Here is a 26,755-nt window from a genome sequence, read left to right on the forward strand (position 1 = left end):
ATATATTTTAATATTTACCTTTATGTCGGGAAATAAAATGTACAGAAAGCATATTGTTTATACAGTAGATGTATTGATTTAATGAATGTGACATGTTCATACGTTCACCGGAAATTTGCTCTTATTTTGAAGTCAGTTCTTAAACGCTCGCAATGCGTAGTACCGAAAAAACACGTACCGGACTGGCTTGACTGTGTTTTCCGAAGTGAAGGCTGGCTTGACCGCAGTGATTCTGCTGACTGTTTGTAAAGTGTCGGTGATGCAGAAAGCCGCTGCAAGTTCGTGTGTTGTGATGACTTGAAAAGAATAGAGCAATGTATGAACAATATGTAGCAACTGATCAAAACGTGATATCCGTGGTAAATATTTTCATTTAGGCTGTATGTGCATAAAACAGCACAGAACAGAGGCCAACGATTTGTCCACAAGGTGTCAGCAGAACACAATTTAATTGAGTATTGTCCATAATACAAGAGCTGCTTGTTAAAGCAAAAAGGAAATTATTGTGTTATTTATGTCAGAGTTTGAATGTTCTGAATAGGCCCTTTTCAAAGCAACCTTTTTGACATGTCATAGCAAGGTACACAGGTGTAGGACATAATCACATTTTGGTCCCATTGCATTAAGCAGGTCAATCCAGTAAACCAGCATGCACAATACCAGTACCATGGTCAACCTAAATGAAACAGGGTCTCAATTCATGTTATTATTACACATGTGTTTACCTACCCTGAGATTACAAATAAATTGGCTGCTGTGAAAAGGGCATACATATGAATCTCAAACCACAATGCCCTGATCTTCTCAAATATGATGCAAATATGTAAATTATCATCATACTTTTTTTTATCATTTCACAATGATGCCATGTCAACTGAAATACATTGGCTTTACCAAGCAACAGCAGGTGGCATAATCAATGCACAGTGCTCTCCAAGTTGTGCACCATCTGGTAAAAATATAATAATAACAGCTATATGCTTCTATGAATATGTGTTGTTGAATATTAACTAAAAAATAACATATCCAGATTATAACATCTTGTAGACCAGTGGGGTAAAATTAGAGATTGTAATCCTCTGAAACCCCCTGAGGGTCCCCTGGTAGTCCCCGCGTCCCACTTTGAGCCACCACTGCCAGTGCCTTGATGAAAAGATCCTTTCTGCTGTTGAAGGTGACAGTACAGTCATCTCACTTAACACCCGCCTCCTTAATTATTTTAACCAATAAAACGTACCCTCCTTATACTCCGAACCAATCACACGCGAGCCTCTCCTTGTTTTCGTCCAGTCAGGTTTGAGTACCGACTCCCCTTTTCACAGCCCCAGTTCTGACCAATCAGGAGCGAGGCCGCCTGCGCAGAGGGCTGGGCGCGAGAATCGGCGGGATGGACAAAAATCATAACGCTAAATAGAAAAGTACAGACAAGTACGATAGAAACAACCGGGACACCGGGGAAGAAAAGTAACGTGTTAGTCTCGTCTAGTTAATGCCCATGTTTGTGTCTCGATATTGTTGAGAAACAAATAACAAGACAACGGGACGCGTTTCTTTTGGAAGATGATATCGCCAGCGAGTGAGTCTCTCCCACCGAGAATGTAATGTTATGGACTGTACGGTACGTTAGCTCACTAGCTAGCCCAACACTGCCAGCTACAAGCTGCCGCGTCTCAGGAGGAACGTGCGATGACTTACAGCAATTTCTATGGATGAACATCTATTAATGAGGGATTTTCGACAGCTGCCAAGCCACAGGTTCGTCTTTGAAACGCTTCAATCATCCCACCAACTGTCATGGACAACGTGAAGCCACGCAGGTGAGTGCTGGCGATACTGCATGATGCAGTTTGCTATCTGTTTGCCACAGTCACCACTGCCTCTGGCGAAGATAACATAGTATACATGTTGGTATCAGTGTCCTTATAGTACATACTGACTGCTATGAGGATGGGCGTTCACACTGCATGTTTCATCTCTGACAGCATAACATGCGGCGCATGCAAGTCATACACAATGAAGAGTAACGTTACCAGTAATAATCACATGATAATTAATAGTTCATAACGCAATCTTATATTTCCCAGTAGCCTGACTATTATTTATGTATTACACAATCCAAACAATAAAATAAACAAACATAACAGAGATAAATGAATATCACTGTGCAGAAAAAGGCAAAAAGACAATTGGGTTCATTTGAAGCCTCCACCAATAAAATATTTAAAATTTTACAAAATTAGATACAATTCATTTTGCATAAGACAGATAACAACAACAAAAGAAATGAGTATATATACATATATATATATATATATATATATATATATATATATATATATGTATATAACTGTAGATAGTGTAAAATATAAACAACTCTTCATTTGAAAGTTATAGCTTGTGAATGCCGTTTTTAAAACATGGGGTTGTTTTTTTTATGAATATTGGTGGAATAATACAGTACAGAGTGCATAGCATTATCTATTGTTAAACAGCAGTTATATAACAACAGCATCTATGGAAAGACATTACTTGAACGTGGCAACTCAGTCAGATTAGTTATAATAGATACATAAATATGAGTGGTAGGATATTGTTTTCTTTTAATCAAAAGACAAAGCACATAAAAAGCTACATCAGTTAAAATATTGCCCCTGTTTATATATATATATATATATATATATATATATATATATATATATATATATATATATATATATATATATATATATATAATACACAGTTACGTTAATTGATTGATTAGTTTAACATAATAGTAATCGCCACCAATCCTGATAATCAAGGATCACTTCAGTCATTTATCAGACAAATGTGCCAATAATTTGCTGGTTCTATCTCATTAACTGACAATTCACAGTTTTATCTTATAAATTGTTGGATGGGCAAAATAAGCTATTTGAAGATGAAACAATTAACTAATTGTTTATATCGCACACCAGTCCCCTGCTTGTGGTCCCGTCTGGTGAGGTATGAACAGCTCTATTATCTCACAATTAAAAAAAGCTCAGGGTTGAGCTGGCTGTTAGTTACAATATCCCATAAGCAGTTTTGACGGATAAAGTATTACTAATGCAGCCCATTATGACAATTAATGTTGATAATATCAGCTGATATTACAATTGTTCCTTTGTTTAACATACATTTTAATGTGATCCTCTTATTACTCCAAATACGAAGAGGTTATGCAGTCTGCCTATTTTTTGAAACAACTGGACCGTTAGCTCTTTACCATTCCCCAGACCACACCCCAGTGCACCGCCTCTTCCATCTCAATGACACACACTCACACACCTCTTGAGGTGAAAGAGCCTGTTGATCAGGATCGGCCCTCTCCTCCGCTCCTTCCTGTTCAGCCTGGTCCAGACTCAGTTCCCTTCTTCTCTCAGCTCTGGGGAGGGAATCAGGCCAAGACAAAATTCAATTGCCATTTTCCAAGTTTCCACACTAAAGAAGGACCTCTCATACACAGTCTGTTACAAGACCCTTTTGTGTGTTAAGTGCTCGTGTGATGGGGAAGGTCTCCTTTACAGTAACATCTGTCAGGAACAGATACCTTCATTTCGCCTCTATTTATTAAACTCTTTTCCGTCGCCACAAAGCAAGTGTTGCTCAGCAGCAAGTTTATGGGAACACAGAAGTACAGTTCTCCCTGCCAACTTCTTGTGCCAGAAAAGAGGTATTATGTGTTCTCGTATGTAGCCTGTACACTTACAAGTTCTTTATTTCCTTTTTATTCGGATGAGTTTTGTCAAAAAGGAGTGTCCCTTTTAATCTCCAAAGTAAAAGCTCTTTTCTGTTTTTATTTCTCATATTGAGACTCACCAGTTGGACAAACTAATCCATCATCACACATTTATTTATTTATCAGGTTGTTTATTTATATAATGCAATATTAATATAACTGAAAGCCTTTTACAACTACTGTCAGTGTTTATGTGTTTCTTTTTTCCTCCTCGTCTTGCTTGTTTTGGCTCTGACATTAAAAGTAGCGCTTAACCACAACTTGGGAATTGATTTGATCATAATTTCCTGGTGCTAATACATTTACTTTGCACATGTAATACGGAAAGGAACAACCCAACATAGTTATCTCAGATAAATTTGAACAAGAAGAGTTTATGTAATAGTTCAATTTCCTGCACTTTTCTTTTTTCACTTTTCTTCAAAAGTTTGTGATCCATTGTGGCACAACTAATACAACTTGTTGTTCCCTTCTTTCTTTCTTTTTTTTTTTTTAGCAATGATGAGGATGAAGAGCTACACTCTACAGACCAAGAGAGTAAAGAGAAGAGCAAAGATAAAAAGACTCTGTGTAAAGTAAAGTGGTCCCGAGATGAGGTAAGTTTGTCAGAGGCACAAGTGGCGCCTGTATTTAAAGGAGTTTTGTAGGTTCATTGAGTGAAATGGGGATTTAGTACTAAGATTTATGTTTAATCTCAGAACCTTAATAATCACTGCTGTTATTTTATTCAATAATACAATGAAAGTTGTTGGCGTGTTATTGTGGATGATTGAATATCCTCAGAAGTTCACTTTTTTTCTCCCCTCAGGATGAAAAGTTGAAAAAACTTGTAGAGCAGCATGGACCTGACTCCTGGAAACTAATAGCTAACTTTTTCCCTGTAAGTATGATTGTAATGTGTCCTAATTGAGAAATAGCATCCAGGCCAAACTATTTGAATATTAAGTGTAGTTTCTTACTGCTTTATGCGATATTGGTCTGTCTATAATTATTCTAACACGTAACAACCATCCAAACCATTTAGTAATCTTATAATTAACATTGTTTCTCAACAGGATGTTTTTAAAAGTGACAGTTGCAGTGACTGGAGAGGCAGATTTATATGCAGCTGTCAGGAGTAGGTGTAACTGTGAGGTAGTGGTGTAATGAGGTGTTGTGCTTTGTGCGGCTATCTCACAGGGGAGGACAGATGGCCAATGTCAGCACCGCTGGCAGAAGGTGCTCAACCCAGAGCTGGTGAAAGGACCATGGACAAAAGAGGAGGATCAAAAGGTAAGCGGAGCTGGGAGTTTTCTGTACTGGATATAAAGTGAAAAAGACAAAATTGGTGAATGATAGGGGAGACAGAAGTAAGCTTTGGAGAGCTTTGATAGCAGCTGAGGGCAAGTGAAAGAACACAAATGCAACAATATGCAATGTTTTTTTTTTTACCTTCCGACGAACAGGGCTGAGCGCAAGCACAAGGATAGTTCCCGCAAAAACTTTCTTTGCCCTAGCTTGGAAAATAAACGCTCCACTAGGTCTTCCCTAATAACATCCCTTGATAACAAAGTGACGCTGTGATATCTTCTATAGCTCAAAGATGACAATGCATTCCTTAAATGGTTCACAATCCTTCAGTCCTCCAGAATCTTGACATCACAGACTTATCTATAACAGCCTGTGCGGGCAACGATGACATAACAACATTTTTCAGGAGTGATGAAAACATTCAAACATGCTGCTGCTGTCACGATTAAAGCTCTCTAATATCTGCCTCCACTGTCGTTGGCTGTAAATGAGAAAGGTAGAATGATGTGATTCACCTGTAATGACTAAATATCTCCTCTGGTGATATTTGTGCAGGTTATTGACCTGGTACACAAGTACGGCCCGAAGCGTTGGTCAGTGATCGCCAAGCACCTCCAGGGGAGGATTGGAAAGCAGTGCCGTGAGCGGTGGCACAACCACCTGAACCCAGAGGTGAAGAAGTCGTCATGGACTCAGGAAGAGGACAAAATCATCTACGACGCCCACAAACGACTTGGCAACCGCTGGGCTGAGATCTCCAAGCTTCTCCCTGGACGGTAATATAATCTCCTGCACACGTTGCAGATCTCAAACTCAGAAAACTGTTAAGTTTGCTAAAAATATTACTGATCTTCTCTTCAACAGGACAGACAACTCCATCAAGAACCATTGGAACTCCACCATGAGGCGAAAGGTGGAGCATGAGGGATACCTGCAAGATGGCAGCAAAATGAGCTCCTCTCATGCCGGATTGAAGAGACGCCACCACAGACCGTGTCCTCCAACACCAACAGAGCTCCAGCACTGTGACCGCAGTCCCCTGCCGATACCGGGACCCAACCAGGTCCACTTCCCCTCTCGGCTACACACCATATTATTTTGTAATTTTACCTTATTTGTTGTCTTTATTTATTAAGTCTGATTCTCTGTATTTTAGATGGGGAGCTATCCTTATGATCCTCACAGTAGACACTTGATGGACAGTCTTTCTGATAATTCGGGCTTCATATCGGTGAGTTTTTATGTGTTTTCTCTGCATGCCGGTGGGAAAACTCTCTTTATTTTCTGGACTTTCTGTAATTATCTTTGCGATCGCTAACTCTGAACTTCAAATCAAGCGTTTGAATGTCCTGTTATTTCACCTAACATTCAACAAAATCTAAATAATCTCCCGTAAATATTGTATGTGTATATCTGTTTTTTGTTGTCTGGTTCTTCTTAACCTCTTCCTTTCCTCCTGCCCTCTCGACCTCTCCTCCCTGACGTTTGTTTATTTCAGCCGTTCTGCCTGGATGATCCTGACAGAGAGCAAAGAATTAAGGAGCTTGAGCTGCTGCTTATGTCAGCAGAGAATGAAGTCCAGCGACAAGTGCAGTGCAGAGGTCCACGTGTAAGAACACACTCTGAATGTGTGTTGGCATACTTAGTCAGCATAGCCTGTGTGTGTTTGTAGCTAACATACACTGTAAAAAGTCATTTTTAAATATTAAATTAATTATCTTAATAAAAGTCTTAAAATCAAATCGAAGTGAGATGATGAGAGAATATTATGAATTTTCTTCAACCAGGTGTTGTTTCTCCACCTTAGCCTCAATTCACCATTCTCCAATCCCATCTCCTTAGTGGACTTTTCTTTGCTTTAAGGAAAATAAGATTTTAAGGCTTGACACTAAATGGACTTTTTGCAGTGTATACATGTGAAAACAAGAATAGCACACATGTATGCGTGTCTGTAGCCTGATTTGCTGTAGTGTTGCTATAGTGACTACCTTCCCCATCTCGCTACTCATTCAGACTGGCCTGAAGCTGTGCTTGGTAGCTGCCCTACCTCCTCCCCACATTACCATTGTTCCAAACATGAACCAGCTCCTTCATCCCTTCTAGTACTCACCCCCATGTCCACGCTCAGCCAGCAGTTTGAACCAAGCACTCTCCTCTGTGTCTCCTCTTCCTATTCTGTCTCTCCCCGACTGACACTGTTTTCACATTTATTTCACTCCATTCATGCAATTTGCCATTCTTCACAGTCAGTGACTTCCTACTGAATGATAGAATGGTGAATTAGCGCAGTGTGTTGTAGAATCACCAGTGTTTTCATCGCCACAGATTGTTTCTAAACTGACTAGTATCCTCTCATCCCGCCCCCTCAGAGTGTGGAGCAGTACTCGGTCTGGTCCGACAGTGTGTCAGATGACACGTTGACTACAAGCAGCAGCAGCATAGAGGAGCAGGCGGAGAGAAGGCCCTGGAGAGGCCCCGAGATCCCCCAAGGACCTTCACCACAGCTTCCTGTCTCCCCCAGCAAGTTCCTGGCTGTAGAGGCCAGCGCTGTGCTCTCTACCCTGCAGACCATACCGGAGTTTGCAGAAACCATGGAGCTCATTGATTCAGTGAGTAACAGAAGGAACAGAACAGAGACCAAATGCATTTCACAATTAATTTGTTGAACTAAACTCGTGAATGTATTAAAGATCTCCCGTAGATGTGTTTTGCTCTGCAGGACCCTGCTGCATGGAGCGACGTGGCCAGTTTCGACTTGTCAGAGACAGCGACGCCGCCCAGGCACAACCAAGCCGGCTACACCACGCTCCTGCAAGAAAGGACGATTGACAATTCAATGGCCTTTGCAGTCAACACTCCTCCGCCTGCCATCTGTGGTCGGGATAAGAACTGTGCTGCATTTGGTCTGGGCAGTGACACCTCCTTGACTCCCATCAACTCATCCAAACCCACGCAGGCATCCACTGGGAGAAGGAGAAGGAGAGATAGGGGGGAACTGTCTCCTTCATGTGACAGGACATGCTCTTCCTTCTTGGAAAATATCTCAAACTCTCCCAAGAAAACGCCCACAAAGTCCCTGCCATTCACCCCGTCACGAGTAAATCAAATCTTTCTTTCTTCACACGCCTTAATTTTCACCTCTTGAGTTGATGTTCTGAGGTTGTGTTAGTCATCTGGCTAATATGTCTTGTCTGTCTGTTTCCCCAGTTCTGCAACGTATTAGTGGCGGAGCATCTGAATCTGGATAACCCCGCCCTCACCTCAACGCCTGTGTGTGGCCAAAGATGTCTCCTCAACACGCCGCTCCACAAGGATACCACACCTAAGCACCAGAAAGAGAATGATGGGTAAATCAATATATAAAGTAGTATCCATGCCACAAGAGCTAGCATGAAAGCCAGAAGCTTGCTCTGGTTTGTTGTAATTTTCCTCAATAAATCTTTAGTTTACCAGATTGTTGGTAGAAGAGTACTCAGTGTGTTATATTCTCTGTCAACTTTTTAGGTCACGGACCCCTAAATTTCGCAAAACTGTCATGATTCCAACCCCGAGGACACCGACTCCTTTCAAAAATGCTTTGGCTGCCCAGGAAAAAATGCATGGGCCGCTAAAGATGGAGGTAAGAAGTCAACCGTGGCTGTGTGCATTTTAACTTGCATGTTTTCACACTTTTTTTACCTCTCTTTATGATAACATGTGATCTTGTGGTTGTATTCTATGTGTGTGCTTGTGTGTTTCAGCCACAGCCGTTGGCATTTCTTGAAGAAGACATTCGAGAAGTTTTGAAGCAGGAGACCGGAGCAGACATCTTTAACAGATCGGACCTCCAGCCAGATTACAGAGCATGGAAACATAATGTAGGTGGAGCACGTTCTTCTATTATTTAAAGACATGAACCTGCTCTCTGTTATTCAAGAAAACAAATACTTCCAGATACACTCACTTTGGAATTTTACTCAGCTCAATTGTGGTTCTTGGACAAAACTACATCGCTCTCCTCTAGATAGAACTCTCGCATTTATTGTTTCTTGCTCCTTTGATTTCAGATCGACGGCCCAGCTAGAAAGGTGCGCAAGTCTCTCGTGCTGGACCCCTGGGGGAAAGACTGCCCCAACATCCAACTCTTCCAAGAGCAGTTCAACAACGCACAAGTAAGTCATGATACTTGTGGATAGGTTGAAAAACACTGATTCATATCTAGTTGCAAGATGAGAAAAAAATAAGTGGTTTAGTGGTTATGCAAATACATGGATATACAACGTCTGGATCAATAAAATGTTAAATATCCAACCTTTGGACTTGTTGGTAATGATAGACATCCCTTAAAAATACTACTATATATGAATTAGGTCCAGCGTCATTATTTATTGTATTGTTGTTTGAGCTACTCTGTTTAATTGAACCTCACATTGCAGGTGCCAGATGAAGGTGTACTGACAAGCTCTTCGCTCGTCAACCAAATCCCAGAGTGTGGCCATTCGTTGACCGCTGGGCGAGAGGAGCCCTCATTAGTTCCTGTTCATCCTCATCGCTTAAGTAGCCCTCGGAAGAAGAAGCTTCTCGCGTTCCACAAAGCACCAAAACACGCCGCGGTACAGGTACGTAAAGAGTCTTTAAACAGAACCATTAATGAGGTGACCTTCACAAAGCTACTTTGGGCAAGCATTGGTACTCATTTATAGCCTTATCTGCAGGTGAGTGAGTGGGAAGCAGTGGTTTATGGGAAGACAGAGGACCAGCTGATCATGACAGAACAGGCCCGTCAGTACCTGAACCCCTACACGTCGTCTGGCTCTACCTCAAGGGCCCTGGTGCTTTAAGCCGTCCCCTCGCTGAGCATGCAACACTACTACGCCCGTCCAACAACTAAAACCTCCACTGAAACCTGTAAGAGACAATCCAGTGAAGACAAATTATTTTATTTTTCTTTGGAGCAGCAATGCACTTCCAAGGAGGTCCACCTAAATGCATGGCTGCTGGCATTGTTTTCAACACATTTATACTTCACTGCCCAAGTAGTTTCTTGTTTCTAGCTTTGGTGTGTATTTTCCTTTGAGTACACAAAACCTGGACAACGTAAGCAGTTTTGTACAGATGTGAAAAGGCTAGAATTTCTTCCTGCACTAGTCAGTAATGTTGAAACAACCTGCACATACAGTAGGCTGTAGAAATAGTGTTTATTACTAGCAGTGGCTGCTTCTGAGTTTTATATTGTTAATATATTGTTTAAATGAGAAAGACATTTTATAATGTAACGCTACTCATAGTGTGTCTCCTCCAGCTTGTTGAGCTAAACTGCCCCATTGCTGCCCCATTGCTGTTGTCTTATAAAAACCACGTACGTGCATATTGTGTAGCTTTTTATTGACACACATGTCTATTTAAAATCACACCATGGGTTTTTAACTCAACTCCTACAGTTCAAAATATAATGCTAACCATTGTTTTAAAATGAGAGAAACAGACATGCGGTTACGTGTTTTTTTGAGACAGCGGCGTTAACATTGCTGAATGCCGATCCATGGTGATGGGAAGTTTTTGAGGACGTAAAAAAAGAAACTGTCAGTATTGCACTACTGAGTTGATTTGGCTGCTGAGAAAGGAGCAGTGTTTTTAAGGGCAAACTGGATCGCACTTGTGATGGTATCTTTTTCTGACAACACGCTTTCTTTCCAAGGCCATAGTGTCTGTTCAGACATCGGTTGAATGTATTTCATTGCAATGTGTAAAAACCTCAAAATGGAAGGGTACATTAATGTTTATTTCTGTTTGTTTTTATTTATTATCTGACAGCTCTAAAGCTTAGATATTAATATAAATCAGACACCATGTTTTTAAGAAGTTTAACTTTGCTAACAAAACAGCCTAAAAACCCTCACTTTCTCTAAAACAGTTCTCTGTAGCAGAAAATGAACCAGTTTTCATGTCGTCAGTGTTCCACGACAAGCATTTGGCTGAGAAGGATTTACTGTTTTTATGTGAAGGCTGTAGGTTTTATTTATTTAATGTCTACTAATTTATTTATTTCTAAAAAGAAAAGAAAACATTTCAGAGAAATTATTGAAGAATTTTATTGATTTTTTTTTCTCTCTTTCAAAATCAGGATTGGGCTACCATTCAGTTTCACTACTCCAAGTTAGAAGAACATGCACTGCCTCTAGTTCAATACGTCAAATTATTTTCCTCACCAGGCGAGATCTAGCAAATAACCGTCACGTAGTTGTGTCTGTGATCTTGTAACATAATAGCTAGGACATTTTCTTCCTTTGATTCAAACGTGTTCTTCGCTATTAGCTAGCAGGACTCCATCTCCGACCTCTAATCATAGACAAATTGCACTTTTTAATCATCATTTAATTTTAAGTGTTTTTTCATTCTGATGATGTAGCTCTTGTCCTTATTTTATTTTCATGTTGGGCGTTTGTGTGTGTGTGTTTGCGTGTGTGTCTTTGTTAGACAGTTGTCTTCCTGTTTTGTAATGATTGCTGACATTACAATCCTGCTGCTTGATTTTAACATGTTCTTTTCTCCTGTTCTGCTGCAGAACTTTGTGCTTAAACACACTACATTGAAGCCTCACGAGAAACCTTTTAGACAGATGGCTCTTAGTAAAAATACCCGCTCCTTTATTATTTGACACTGCGTAAAAAAGAAAGGGCTTATTAATTGACATGTAAATATGCACAAATGATGGTGTGCTTCTGAAGAAATGTGCTGCACTGTGCTTCCATGTTAACAGGCTGATTTATGTCATGTTTAACCAACCTGAAACAAACCGTCTATAATCTGGTGAAGTATCACGGCAAAATGGTCTTCTTCGTATTATCGGCATTAGCAGATCCAGTATCAGTTATAATCTGGATTATCCTGCATTAGGCAGTTGAGTGAGAATAAGAAGGGAATCTTGTCAGGGAGATCAAGTGAAAGATCAGGAGTATATACAACTTAAACAGAAAGTAAACTAACAGCCACAGAAGACTGTTTTGTAATCTGGTGACTGAGATGTGTCTAATCTGTACATACTTTTGTTACATGTTCTGTTTGTTGGTTTGACTTGTGTTTGTACATTCCATTTGTTAAGTCCAAGTTAATTTGTTTGTACATGAACTACATTTGGCCATGTAACATCATAGGTTTTGAGGGAATGAAGTACATATTCAGGATAGTAGCAGCTCTTATATACTACTGTAGTTATGCTTGAGCAATACACGAGATGCTGGACTGTAGAGGTGAATCACAGATGTAACACACTCTGATGTAACACACACTCTGTATTTTTGTAGAATTTTCCTTTGAAATCATAACCGAGGTACCATAGAAATCCTGCCAACCGTCTTCGTAACCATGTACTTAAATTGAAAAAATAAATGAATATGTTGCATGACATTAATGGCATTTTCAATTCTGTCTCTACATTCATTTTTTTTTGTTTTTTTGAGTGGAGCTTCCTCTCTCTGCCAAGTGCCCCCTGTACAAATTAGTGTAGGTTACATGGTATTTCCCACGTAATAAAGATTTCCTATGATCCTTTAGTTTTTCTGACATGCTCCCAGCAGGCATGGCAACCTCTTGAGCTCTGGCCAAAAACTGATTCCTTGAAGGACATTTTCGTGAGGAAAATGAACATCCAAACCGCCACCGTTGTTCATATTTTGTAGCATTTCCGCAGGTGGAGTTGACAACCGTGCAGGTGGATTGTTTGCTTGTGGCGCTGACAGCTGAGTGGTTCAAGCTGATGTGTGTATGTATATGTTGAGATACTGTCAACTTGGCCTGGGGTCCAGGGACACGAGCCCCCTCCACCAGAACAAGAGGCCTCTCCACAGGGTCAGCTGCTGGCCCTAAAGGGGCCCACTCACCCATGACTTAATGCCCCCGGGCTCCATTGTCCTCAGGGCTGTTGGTTTTACAGGCCCATTCACTCAATTGCCCCCTGAAATGGATGGAGGCAAAGGGACGTGACGACTTGCCTTATGCTGAAGGAGCAGCAGTGCACATGCATACAAACAATGTGCACATCAACACACGGGCTACGCATGCACGCCATGTCCACTTAATCAATCTGTCCTCCCTCCGCTCTCAAACTCGTACAAGAGGGTCTTTTGTTCTTATCTGACCCGCACTAAGAGTTGAAAGATGTCAGGGACCTTTAGCTACTTAATTGGTTATTGGCAGAAGCCCCCCCCCCACACACACACACACCTTATGCTTTATGTATGTATTCAGGGGAGCCAGTTCTTAGATTATATTTACTTTTAGTTATTGACATCTGGACACACCTGTTGTATGCAGACGAGCCTCGTTGGATATTCAAAGCTGTTATTGTGAGTTATTATAAGTGAGTTTCTCATCTTTTACTTTACATACTGTAAAACTTGACACAGCGTAGTATGTGCCACCCATTGTGAGTATCCAGTGCCGGTCTGAAGTCCTCTATAGTTCTGGGTTAACCAGTCATGGGCAATGTGAGGTGTGTGCTCATTTGTGTGTTTTCCTTGTGCTCTGAAGACATGAAACAGAGCCTGCAGGCGTCCGACCAAACCTCCCGTGCCTTCTTCCTCTGAGCACACACCCAGGAGTGCGCACACGAGCCTACGCACACATACACTGTTTGCCTTTGTGTATGCTAGACAGCAGATGGCAGCCCATTATTGGGCTGACAGAGCAGTCATCTGGCAGGCACCCTGTTCCCCTTCCTCCCCCCCATCCCCCGAAGAAACCAAGCACAACACAGCATGGATGGGACACTTTTAGGCGGGAGAGTCCACAGCCCTTAGGGACTGTGTGTGTGTGTGTGTGTGTGTGTGTGTGTGTGTGTGTGTGTGTGTGTGTGTGTGTGTGTGTGTGTGTGTTCAAATTTGGACCCTGGCCTTTCCGCCCTATATAGGTCACTGTTTCCACTTGTGTGTGTGTCACCGTGTGAGGTACGTCAGTCCTTGTGAGCGGACATTTGCCATGTTTTGGAGCAACAGCTACAGTGGATGATTCATTTCAATATGAAGGTAATTTATTTCTGCACAATATGCGACTTAATGTGAATTTTAATAAATTGCTTTTAACCACATTTCAATACCAATCCCCCATTTATCCTCCCATGAGTGACATTTCTCCTTCTATACAACCTGCACATACAGTCAATGTGTATGTGCCGGGGGTACATGTTATCATCGTTCATATCCTGTCTCACGGGGTCATTGTAGGTCAGACTATGAAAGTAAACTCCCTCCCTCTGTCAAAGTGAAAGTCGTAAACTCAAGATAAGGGGTAACAGTAACAGCAGCGTCCCACACAAATATTCTCATGAATCAGTTTTCTCAGAGGATCAGTGGAGCGGTCTCTCTTTGTAACATTTACACCCTTCCTTGTGCAAGACATGCCGCCCAAAACATTGGCCCCAGAGTGACTGCCTCCTACGGCCTTCATTACAAAGGATTATACAACAGTGAATATTAAATGCTGGGGGGGGAGAGGGGGGAAGGAGGAGTGTGTTTCCCCACCGAGGTCAAGGCCAAGGTTAGGGATTAGGTTTGGTGTTTGTGTCCTCGGGAAGGAGGTAATCTACAGCCCAGCCCATTGAGACCCCGCTCCGGGGACGTGCTGGGAGGCACCAACGATGAAGAAGACGTGCAACTTATGAGGGCTGCTTGAGCGTTGCCGGGGCAACCGGTACAATCCCTGGTCCTTCGGCGGCGCTTTCAGCAGCTTTCGGGCCTCAATCACACTTCCTTTCGCTTGAGAGAGTTGTTTTTTTTCCTCTGGCACTGTTAAATAGGAGGGAGGCCCTGTGTGTTCAAAGGAAAATTAACAGTAGCCGAAGTATGAGGTAATATACGGACGGAGTCATGTTCACTAAAATAAAAAGATGAGAGAGCCTGTAAGGGTTTATGGGTTTTATACTTATAAAATGATGACATATAAGCAAGAAAATACATACATATCAACAGATTAGAAATGAGCAGATGTGGTCAGGGAAATGCACGATGAAACAAGATGTGCACAGACAATATTAATAATACTTATCTTAGGTAACAGCATCAAAGTCATGAAAAAGGCTACATTTGATCAGTTAAACATCGTGTTGCTTCATTGATAGCAGCTAACGCTAACGTTTCCATGATTGTAATAATATACGTATTATATATTCAAAGCCTGCATTTGATCTTGCCATGCTGAAAATTAGGGCAGAACAGCAGCTGTTCTGCACATTCGAACATGTTGCACTTGTGGAGACGCCCCAATCAGTGATGTCACAATAGGCATGCATCGGTTAGAATGGGCAAAACATAATCTGTGACATCACCGATAGGTTCGTACACTCACAATTCGACTTCTTGCTTCTAGAAAGGCAGCCAAGTCAAGAATACCAGGTATGAAAATGCGTAAGAGCCCACATGAGGATATATAAGACCTCCGTTCACTCACATACTCCCCCAACGCAGCCCCACTAGAGTGAACACAGTTCAGCCACCCAGGACAAAGAGGAGGGCCTCTTAGTCGCCCTCGAAGGCCCCGTTGGTAGAGCCCTGGCATTCAGTCTTTTTCCGGCATTTGGACAAGATCCTGTGGAGCAGGCTCGGGGATTTGTGTGTCTGAGGTTGGGAGGCCACGGGCAGTGGCACAGGGATCTGGTGCCTCCGCACTGGGAAGGGGCCCTCGTTCTCACCTTGGCCCCCATCCAGCACCACTCCTCCTTCTCCAACTCCTCTGCTCCCCCTCCTGAGGGCCTGCCGAATGTGTCCACTGGGGGACAAAGAGGAAATAACAAACACAAAGGCCCTGTTTATTCCTCATGACCCAAATTCCACCGCGAGCAGACAAGGCAGGCACGGAGCTGTACAGGGGGCTCTGTGTGGTGGTGTGTGAGCATGGTTCAGGAGCAGGCTGTCAAAAATAAAAGCCCCCTACTGTCAAAAAAGCTGCAGGAGAGGTGCAGCGCCCCATCAAATAACTTTTGCTGCAACACTGAATGCAGCATTGATACAACTTTATTTAGTTTCTTTTGATCATCCATCATGGATTATTTTGATGGCGCGATCAAACATTTGCACAACATTTCAGAAAAATTTACAGGGTCTTCCTTTCCGCTCCTGCTCCTCTTTAATGAGATGCTGTGCAGTGAGAGGGTGCGTGTGTGCATGGGTGTGTGTGCATGCCTCCATGTATGTGTATGTTGTGGGGGGGTTGTAATCAGTGTGCTTTGTCAACTAATGAGGGACGAGAGGGGCCACCTGCTCAGGGGCGCTGGGCGGAGAGCAGTAGGGATGGGATCTGGGGGTGGGGGATGTGAACAGCTGCTGGGTGTGTGCGTGATGTTTATGCATGTACTTGTTGAGGGGGACGTGTATGTTTGTTGTTATGCCTGTTGTCATGCTTTTTGTACCCTGTATGAGTTTTACACTTACTTCCCATGTCTACTGCGTACACCTGAATCGTTGCCGGCTGAGCTTCTCAGAGGTAAACTCCTTCGTACAGCTTTTGGAAGAAGATTCACCTGTGAATATGACCCATTGAGCATGATTTTAAAATGTCCGACAGATGCCGATAAATAAACGTTTTGCCTGCTATGGTATCTTCTGTTATGCTTCTACCTTTTTTTCCAAGTTACCTTACAGACTCATAGACAGCTCCAACTCCTATATTGGATACTACACTTTCCATAATGCAACTCAATAATGCTTATCATTAGACTCTCCCTGCTCTCTAATTACCACACCAGTATGTGTTGCTGGCTTTTTAACAGAATTTCTTCAGCCAAAAGAAAGATAACCTTGATGATGACATCACTGTGACATAATCATGGATATATTGTCATTATATATATATATATATATATATATATATATATATATATATATATATATATATATATATATATATATATATGTATATATATACACATATATGTATATATATACACATATATATATATATATATATATATATATATATATATATATATATATATATATATATATATATATATATATATTGCATGTATAAAGGCCACAGAAGGCATTGTATTAACTATTTTACATATTCATGACCAAATATGCAACAATCAAAATTGAAGTGTGGAGGGAAACCACTGACCAATCAACTAACTCAACAACACAGCTGAGACATAACATATATCTCAATTAATAACTACATGAAGTTGGCAAAAATAACCAAACGTTCTGACATCATGTGTTCATGGGAAGAAGCAGTGTTTGAAGGGCCCAGAACAGAAAGTGCGGGCTGCCTTGTGACATTCAGCAGCAGCACAGTCCAGTAACGCTGCATTGCTGAGCTCATTCACCGGGCAGCCGACCAACCTGGCTCAGCTCCATCACACAGGAGGCGGGGAAGTAGCCCTGCTGGCCGCCCTGCAGCCGCCCATACCACCGCTCCTCCTCGTGCTTGGGCAGCACCAGGATGACGTCACCCAGCGACAGCTCCAGCTCGTCGGGCCAGTGGGGCTTGTAGCTGTGCACCACTACCATCTAGCGGTCAAAGGGAGAGTTGCAGCCAAGTCATTTTCACTTTGGATTGAGTACATGTGGTTTTACAATGACTTTAAGGTACAATTTGTCGTGTTCCTTCCTGTTGCATTGATTAAAAAAAAACTCAAGTCACTGCCTATGTTGTACTCAGTGAATGAAGAGGATTATGTGACAAGATTTAGCGATGAACTGCTGTGAAATAGAAACCCTAAACGTGGGTCTACTCGTCATAATCTGTTCCACCTAAATATGGTCTGTGTTTGTCAGAGGAATTAGATGAATTGACCACATAATGGAGCCAGAGGAAATTGACCGACTTTACATAACATCAATGTCAAACTCATATTAATCAATCCCCATTGTATTTAAGACTTACAAAACAATAGATAATCATTTTGGGATTATAATTCTACTGTTTAGGACCGACACATAAAGCCCAACCAATAACCTGCAGCCGAAAAAAAAAAATAGAAAATACATTTTTATCAATGCATATCAGAAGGAAGAATGTTTAACTTGCCGTCTCAGCTTCTGCTCTGTATCGATGTCTCCCTGTTAACCAATGAGTAGAAAATGAATCAGCAAAAAATATGTTTTATATGCAAATCTGATTTTCTTTCCATGAATGCATGTACATAAGTATCTCTATACAATAAATGAACAGTCCCCCAGGAGAGAAAACAAACGATCCATCACGTTAGTTATTAATCATCTGACATTGACATGACATCTTGTCCTCACTAACAATGAAATATGATGTCATGCTAAGCCACTCTCCTCTGCAGATATGATTCCACTCACCTTGAGGAGCAAGGACAGTGGTGAAGACTTCAAAGTGCTCATTGCTGTGCATGTAGATGCGCTGCATCTTGAAGATCTGACACTTGCACACTGACCGAAGCTCCTTCACTCTCACTGCACTAAATGCAGCTGACTAAACCACTGCAGCACTGACTGAGCTGGACCCGAGCAACAGCACGTCCTCCTTGGGGAAACACACACACACACACACACACACACACACACACACACACACACACACACGCACGCACGCACAGCACAGCACAAGACTATAGGCACAAATACAATCTTAGTTTATTGAAAAAAAAGGGTGTGATTATTAGAGTAATTGTTGAGCTTTTCTTATTTTTTAAAGACTACATTTTGACCAGATTTATTTTCAATATTTATTTGCTCAGCAAATGGAATGAAATGCCATCTTCATCTTAGAGATCATGCTTGACCACCTCATCTTCATGCCAGTGCCTATTGTTCTTTGACCATCTGGTGACATGCGAGGGAAGTTTAGAGGCCGCTGCCGCTGTTCGCCTTGACACGGATGAGAATTAATAATACCACCTCGTCAAGAGTGCTTGATTGATTTATGGTTATTGACTGTGTCCTATTTCCAGTGGCATGGGTGAGCAGGGACAAAGACGAATGGGCTTGGGACGTGGTGGCGGACTGCTCAACAGATGGTGATTGAACCCTCCACACACTCACCCACAGACAAACACCCACGCACACACACCCACAGACACACACACACTTTCCCGCTCTGGTGCGATGGAGCTTGGCTGTGAGCTTGTGTCAGCGATTAAAAAGCATCCATCAACAACATGAGAGATCACTCAGCCAGACAATCATATCCGAGTAGTGGAGGTTTGCTGCAAACCTGCAGCCATTATGCACATGTCATCAACTCTAACTGTGCAGACTTTATTAATTGAAATATATATATATATATATATATATATATATATACCTAGAAAATGGATGCATGTTATTTTCACGACTCATTGCAATGCTGGAATCCTGTCAGGAGGGCAAGGCATACGCTTGAGTGTGTGTTTGTGTCTGAAAGTGGAAACACCTGTAACTTGATGAGACAACTGATTAACCTCGTTATCTTTATCAGCAGCAGCTGTGTAAAACACTTGTTTGGCCTGAACCACCTTATGGCCATAAGAAGAGTCTCTTCAGAGGTTGAATTAAACGTCTGCTCCTGATTCAGTGTGTCGCCTCAGGTCTAGACGTGAAGGCCAGAACAAAGCCTTTACATAACAATTACAGCTAAGCCGCTCAGAAGACCGGGCTGATGTTTACTTCTAGGAAGGAGACACATGAGCACTGAGCTCAAGATCTTCAAGGTTTTATATCCTAAGAAAAAACCAGGGCAGTGCTTAAAATGTACATGAACGTTTACAACAAAAAACCTGTTGTGCATCAGTTTTACTTTAAAGCAGAGATGCAAGTAATATTTTCTGGACACATTGTATTAGCTACATCTACCATTGTGTCTCTGTTCATAATGTATTTAATTTGTGGCTTTGATGCTTTCACTGTTTGTGCCTTACAACATTAACCAGCAGATTGTGGTTAATGTTGCAAAGCATTTAGCAGGTTAGATTAGAACGATATTGAAGCTTTTATGATTTAATTATTCATATCTTGACTAGCCAAAAAAGAGAATGCCACAATGTTGTTTAATACATACTTTTTTTCTACTGATTTTTGTCTTACAAGTCAATATTTAAGTCCTCAGTTGCTGCACAGCTTAATTGAACCAGGCTAATAATTTAATCTTTTTTACAGCAGAAATTCAGTTTTTGTTCTGGTATTGTGCATCCCATCTCACTGTCATGACCTACTGGGACACTTAAAAATTATTTATCTGCATTTGGATCAATTTACAAACTAGGAACCATCACACCTTAATCACTGATTACTTACTACACTGTAACTTATACTTTACAGCACTTTCTAAATGTATATTTTATGTTTGTCAACTTACAAATAAAACTGTCATATTTAGTCTTGAAAATAAATCTTTTATGAAGACGTTACACAACTGTTTCTTTTAAATTATCTGTGTAATCTTTGAAGAAATGACCATTGTCTGCTCTGTTTACAATTACAAATATTGTGAACACATTCAGTGGTTGTTGCTGTAACGCTTTCCCTGCTACAAGTCAAATGAAAGTGAAAAACAAATATCCTGCTATAGCTGACTTCTTAAATTAAAAACGGGGACAAAAAACAATCTACTCATTTTAATGTTCCATCAATATTACACGTAACAATCAGCTGACCTCTGTGAATGCTGGGACTGATATTTACAGACGAAAGAGTCACAACACCACGCCCCTCACACACAGACCATGAATCAAAGAGTCATTTTTCATATTGCATCATTTGAGTCCAGATGTTTCGATGCCAAGGCACAAACAGATACAGCGGGATACAAAGTCCTCAATGCTTCCCAAGTTTGCCTCTCCTCTTCCCTCCAGCTTTACCTCCTGGACCCCCTTTTCCTCCAGGAGCCCCTTTACCTCCTTTTCCTCCTGGTCCCCCCTTTCCTCCGGGACCCCCTTTTCCTCCCTTCCCACCTTTTCCTTTCCCTGACATGCTGCCTTTGCGTCCCTTCTTTGACCCCTTCTTGAATCTGGCTGCGGCCTCCTCCCTGTTCTCCTCCCTCAGCTGCTTGTTGACGGCCATGTCCATGTTGATCATGGGCTTCTTGCTGCCCATGTGCTTCAGGAGCTCCAGCTGCTTCTGCTTCTCGTTGGAGAAGTTACCGATGAGCGGTTCAAACTTCCTCTTCTTGCCTGTGTTTCTTGGTGGTTTCTCTTTCGGCAGGCGGTCCTGGAACCGGCCCGCGGACGCCGTGGAGGTCTTGGCCACATTCACGGCTCGGACCAGGTCTTCCTTGGACTGCTGGGGCACGGGGATCAGCCCCACGCCGGGCAGTTTGATCTTCTGCGCCCTGGCTATGTTCTTCAGCCGGTTGTACTCGTTCTTGTCCACCCTCTCCTTCTTGGCATGGGAGCGTTTGGCAAACTGGTCCTCATTTGGGTCTGCGGTGGCCGGCACCTCGATCAGCCACTCCTTGGTGTCGTCCTTAGCCCTCTGGTAGCCCCAGCGCCGCCTCCAGTCCTTCGCCGTCTCGTCCCACACCAAGTTGGTCTTCTTCTTCTTCTGGATGCCTTTCAGCTTGGCAAACTCTTCCCATTTTGTCGGCGGTCTGGGCTTCGGGGGCGGTTTCTCTCTGGGCAGCGGGGTCGTCGGGTCCGGTAGTTTGGTCACGATCGCCTCCTCGATCCTCTCCGAGGGCCGTTTCCAGATCTCGTTGACGAGCAGCTGCGTGTTGTCGCGAGCTAGCGAGCGCAGAAAGTCCTCTTTCTTCTGCTCCCGGAAGTCCCGGGACTCGATGCGGGTTTTGTCGTAAGCCAGCAGGTTACCGATGTCAAACTCCAGGTCCAGCTCTTTGTGGACGGAGATGCTCTTCAGTTTCTCTGCCTCTTCTTGCTCAGCTTTAGCCAGCAGCGCTTCCACGCTGCACGCGGCCATGTTGGTAGAGTGCTGGGTGACGTTACCGCTGCACGTGCGGCAGATACAAACAGACGCGATCACATCCGGGTCACAGTTCGCGCGGAGCAATACCACTTACAGCCACAAGAGGTGGAGGTTGCTCCATTTTGTTGGTCCTGTGATAAGAAATACTAACTAAGATACACATTTATCTGTATTTATCCCGAGGGGAAATGCTGTGCAGTAGTTGCAATGCAACATGGGAGCAGAGCAAATATTTAAAAAAAAACAAGATATCAATAAGGTGTAAATCCAAAATATATATAATGCCAAAGTCATCAACTATGGCTCTTAAAATGTGTCTTTAAAAAAGTATTCAGTGTGTAACTGTTATATAGGAAATAATCCAAAAAGCACTGAGCTGTCAAAAAATACATAACACAAACAATCCTAATACAAATATTATTGTATCAAAATTAACGACAAAAAATATATTTAAAAAAAAGAAAAGTAAATGGCCATCTTTTTCAGTAATCTTTTCTATCCCCTCCAGACATGTTTCAGGGACATTACATCCTTCCCTTCTCCATCAATGATAAATCCATATTATGCAAAATATGTATTATTTCAAGTGTGCATGCACTGGAGTTTCAAGTCTTCACACTTGTGCTGATTGCATACTGGACCAATGACTGGATTTCAAACTAGACTATCACAAAATCATCTTGTGTGTACCTCCACGCCTTCAAGGTGCTGAATTGGAGATTCAGAGCATTAATATTGGAATTGCCCTCATGCTTGCAATCTTGTAAATGGCAGCTTCGAACTGAGATTCGAGCTGAGCATATAAAAAATGTCCCCCAATGAACCCCAAACATTTACTGTTTAATTAACAATAAGAAAAATATCTGAGTTGAGAGGGACACTTTTTACTTTTCACTTTGAAAGTAAATTAACAAATATGGAGTTTGTGCGTAGAAAATGTACCAAATAACACAATGTTGTGCTTGGTTCCTGTTCTGAAGCTTTTGAGACAGATTTGGGTGTTCACACTCTTGTACTATTGACAACAGTTCAAATGACTAAGATTGCATCAATGGTAAACCCCTGCAGTGCAGGGACACTTCAATGAGACATGCAAATAAAAGCCAAAATCCACATAAGTGATACAACAATAAGCAAAAGTTTTCTCTGTGCGGTAACTCTTGTAGTGGCGGCACACCATTTTAAAGTTCTGGAGTTGTAATACATTTTAACATCGGATTACTGTAAGTGTTTCCATGAAATATTACATTCACTGAAGTATAAATATCCTTCCTTGTCTCACTTATATTCTGTATGTATTCTTCCCATAGATTCAGGGCTCGAATAACTCTATTTCTGTCCTTGTCTCCACTAATTTGAAGAAGACGATGAGGGGGAGGACAATTGACTCGCTGCTGGTGGCTCAAAGACGATGGTGTTATTATTTTGGGCTCCAGTAATTACATTCATCGCCACACTTGCCATGTGAATGCTAACACTCTGACAGGCCCAGAGATAAGGTCACAAGTGATGCTATGTTTGGAAATGCGTAATTAGTGGCCCAAAGTCCCTGTTGTGATTTAGAATAGGCTATAAGGTCCTCTGTGATGTGAATGTATATCATCTAAAAGCTCCCAATTTAAACATGTCCACTAGTTGGCTGCTGGCGTCACAGCACGTGTCACCCGCTGTCTCCACAAGTGTTCAAGTGGTTTTGTTGAATTTTGATCCAGCGTGAATTCAGCCAAACGGGATTACTTTCCCTGGTGTTTCTTTTATGGAAGAATATACAGCACATGCCGGATAAAGTCCTCTATGAAGCAAAGCCATTCGCACTCCCAGTGTCCGTGTCTCCACAGCTCTTAAAAGTGCTTAAAGGATAAGATTAAGAAATAGTTTATTCCATAACACATCGCTGCTTTCATGTGGATACCCTCCTCACAGGTTTTTTTTATTTTTTTTATCATCGGTTACCTTAAGGTAAAGGAGCTTAAAGACTCTTTTTATTCCGAGATCCTGAAAAATTGACATTTTGGACACTGAGGAGGGTAAATCTGCAATATACTGTGTACACAGATAGCGATTTTACTGAAGTAAAAGAAGCAATACTGTTGTGTAGAAATACTCGGTTGCAACTAAAAGTAATCCATATTCAAAGTTTAACTTCAGTAAAAAAAAAGTATTGACATCAAAATTAATATTATAAAAGTGGAAGTCACTCTGCAAAATGGTTCATTTCTGAATAATAGTCTAATGGATTATACTTACTGATGCATTCATGCAGAAGACTAATTATTTATGATGTAATTGCTAATGGTGGAGGTAATGTTATATGTTAAAGACGAATACACAGAATAAAACAACAATTCCAATCTTTATCTCTTTCATTTTGGACAGACTGGACAATACATTTCTGGACGATTTCCATAATTCAGCTGCATCTGCAACATGCCCTCTCAGTGTTTGTATGTAAATAGCAATTTATTTTATCAGTCACTACCACATAAGTGTGAACAATTGTCATCCAATCTTCAGCTTCAAAGAGATCCAGAAATAACTGAGATGTAATGAAAACTGTTTTATGAATGAATACATTTTGTGCATGGTTCACTAAGCAGGGACAAACCCATAACTCTAACAGGATCAGTGGTGTTCGTTATTCAGAGGACCATTGATGCCACATATTATAGTCTATTTATAGACTCAAGCACATGTGCAGTTACAATGTTTGCATTTGTCCACTTCATTTGAAGCTTTTCACCCAACTTCAATCATATAAATGATATAAAATGCATCTCTCTATCCGACATCTCTTCAAGAGAACGTTTTAGTCATGGAGATCTGTGTGCTTCACTTTTAGTAAATACCTACTGACTGGTGCCCACCACGATCCATGAATCACAGGGGGAAAGAAAGGACATTCATTCATGCAAAAACTAGCCAGAGGCTTGAAACTTCCTTCTCCTTTAGAAAAAGTTGACCTGTTAGCATCAAAGACGAGGTGAGAGCGCCGGAGGGCCAGATATAAAAGGAGGGCAAAAAAAATCTCATCAGCAGCATCCTGGCATAAATCAGACGTGATAAGATGATGACAGTTTGCTGCTGTATTTATAGTTGCTGCATTATTACATATAATTCTTAGACCTACTGGAGGCTGCAGGACAGAGAAGTTGTCTTGGGAACATTTTTTTCTCCAGGATTTTGTGGAACAGCATTCTGTTCGTTGTCTAAAGAGAATAACATGGTGAAGTCTGCCTTTTTTTTTTCTCCGGGAAAATGAGTGCCTAAGCATGTTGAAGAGGATGTTCAAGCTTCACACATGTCACCAGGGCATATAGCAGGCTTTAGATAGATATGCCACTGTGGTAACTATCATGGGTAACAGCTTCACATGACATGATTTCTCAGAGTGGAATCAATAAAAGGGACTGTCTGTCCAAGTTAACCATAAACCTGCTCATGCAAAACAAAAAATCCACATGACTGAGCTGTTAGCTGATAGGCTTAGGCACTTTTGTATATTACAGTCACTACTTCCTGTTTCCATGGCGAAAGGGAAATGAGCGTCCCCTGGCAAACAGAGTTTAGGTGGATGACAGTTGAGGTCAGAGCCTGTATTGATCTGCTGTGGTTGGGGCAGAACACCATTTGGCCCTGTGCAATGCCTCACAGCCGCCTGCAGCTCTCAAACTACCGTCTGCTCCGCGTGATATCTCACACTTTGAGAAGGACACGCCAGAAGATAAACAGCATTATCTGTTTGTTAGTTTTTCTGCAGGCTATAGGCACACCAAAAAGGGGCCTTCACTTTGACTTGTGTTCATTTCAAACTGTTTAAATTGTGACAAAAGATGACATGCTTCTTTGGTAGGTATGACCCATCTCTCAGGAGCCAGGCCACATTAGTGTGCTGTTTGCAGGTGAGCAGGAAACACAGCTATGGCCATCCAGGCGACGCGGGTGAAACAGTTTAGATGAGCCCCAAAAACCTGGCTGGGTTCCTAGAACCAGCAGGGCGTAGAGGGATGAGTCCTTGAGATATCATTCCAGCCACACTGGCTGTGTATGCCTGTGTGAGTGTGTGCGTGTGTGCATGTGTGTGTGTGTGTACACACCATACAATGTACATGATTGTGCGAGTGTGTATGCCGCTGCAGCGGCTCCATGCTGGATGTTGGAAGCAGACGGAACTGGTTAGTTTCTGGTGTCATGGCAACTTCCAGAGGTCATCCCTCCATTTGGTATTCAGCAGCACTGTGAGGGCTTATCGCAGTGACATCAGCGGGTACGCCCTGGACTCTGATAAGCCGGGGCCTTCACCGAGTTGCCCCACAACTTTGTGAGAATAATGATGAAATGATTAGAAGATTCCTCTCTCTCCCGCAAAAGCATTTAGAAACAGCCAGCGCTTGTTTCTATATGTTTTTGCATTCTATCAATATTATAATTATTTCAACTCAACCATCAGTGTAATATGACTGTATAGCCACCAACAGAAAAAGTAAGACTGAGCTTACCAGACCTCTCTAGCTCCTCACCTATCCTTGGGGCTAGCGGCTCGGAGCTGCATTAGCTCCCATTAGCATAACACACCCAAATCAATAGTTTCAAAGGAAAAGCTTGATATTTTGAGAAATATGTTTACAAGTATTGCTTGATTGTGAAATGAATAAAAGTTAGGAGATAGATACCATGCTCCTGTCTAAATATGGAACTACAGACAGCAATCGGTTAGCTTAGCTTTGCACAAAGCTTGAATACAAGGGGAACAACTGGTCCGGCTATACACCTCTAACGCTCACACATTTTAAATCTTGTTTGTTTGAATCACACAAAAGCAAAGTGTTAAAACAACACATGGTTTTGCAGGTAGCTTTGTATTTAACGG

General features: G+C 41.8%; 3 protein-coding genes across 6 annotated transcripts; 1 reads left to right on the forward strand and 2 right to left on the reverse strand.

Annotated features, from left to right (window-relative positions):
- The first annotated feature begins 1,399 nt into the window (after positions 1-1,399).
- Positions 1,400-12,434, forward strand: mybl1 (v-myb avian myeloblastosis viral oncogene homolog-like 1). Of its 4 annotated transcripts, XM_068582223.1 has the most exons (17): positions 1,400-1,618; positions 1,742-1,817; positions 4,257-4,356; positions 4,569-4,640; positions 4,940-5,032; positions 5,606-5,826; positions 5,915-6,113; positions 6,207-6,281; positions 6,549-6,659; positions 7,420-7,659; positions 7,752-8,147; positions 8,258-8,397; positions 8,555-8,669; positions 8,791-8,907; positions 9,097-9,201; positions 9,466-9,648; positions 9,745-12,434. In XM_068582223.1, the coding sequence occupies exons 2-17, from the start codon at positions 1,795-1,797 to the stop codon at positions 9,868-9,870; spliced, it is 2,316 nt and encodes a 771-aa protein (XP_068438324.1). In that variant the 5' UTR covers positions 1,400-1,618; positions 1,742-1,794; the 3' UTR covers positions 9,871-12,434. The 4 variants fall into 4 exon arrangements, with proteins under 4 accessions (XP_068438324.1, XP_068438322.1, XP_068438325.1 ...); XM_068582221.1 differs by having other exon boundaries at positions 1,400-1,817; XM_068582224.1 differs by having other exon boundaries at positions 1,400-1,817; positions 7,770-8,147.
- Positions 12,435-14,935: 2,501 nt separating this feature from the next.
- On the reverse strand, positions 14,936-18,472 carry si:dkey-97a13.12 (SH3 domain-containing kinase-binding protein 1). Its single transcript, XM_068582191.1, has 5 exons — positions 18,334-18,472; positions 18,053-18,084; positions 17,365-17,532; positions 16,453-16,541; positions 14,936-15,790 (listed from the first exon to the last, which is right to left on the reverse strand). The coding sequence occupies exons 1-5, from the start codon at positions 18,398-18,400 to the stop codon at positions 15,541-15,543; spliced, it is 606 nt and encodes a 201-aa protein (XP_068438292.1). The 5' UTR covers positions 18,401-18,472; the 3' UTR covers positions 14,936-15,540.
- A 2,065-nt stretch (positions 18,473-20,537) lies between these two features.
- On the reverse strand, positions 20,538-21,978 carry rrs1 (ribosome biogenesis regulator 1 homolog). Its single transcript, XM_068581933.1, has one exon. It carries the CDS (start codon positions 21,880-21,882, stop codon positions 20,785-20,787), a length of 1,098 nt encoding a protein of 365 aa, XP_068438034.1. The 5' UTR covers positions 21,883-21,978; the 3' UTR covers positions 20,538-20,784.
- Between the last annotated feature and the right edge of the window lie 4,777 nt (positions 21,979-26,755).

The sequence above is a fragment of the Clinocottus analis genome, unplaced genomic scaffold (genome assembly GCF_023055335.1).
Source record: "Clinocottus analis isolate CAN_PGR_092001 unplaced genomic scaffold, fCliAna1.0.p SCAF_18, whole genome shotgun sequence".
In the NCBI taxonomy this organism is placed as follows: Eukaryota; Metazoa; Chordata; class Actinopteri; order Perciformes; family Cottidae; genus Clinocottus; species Clinocottus analis.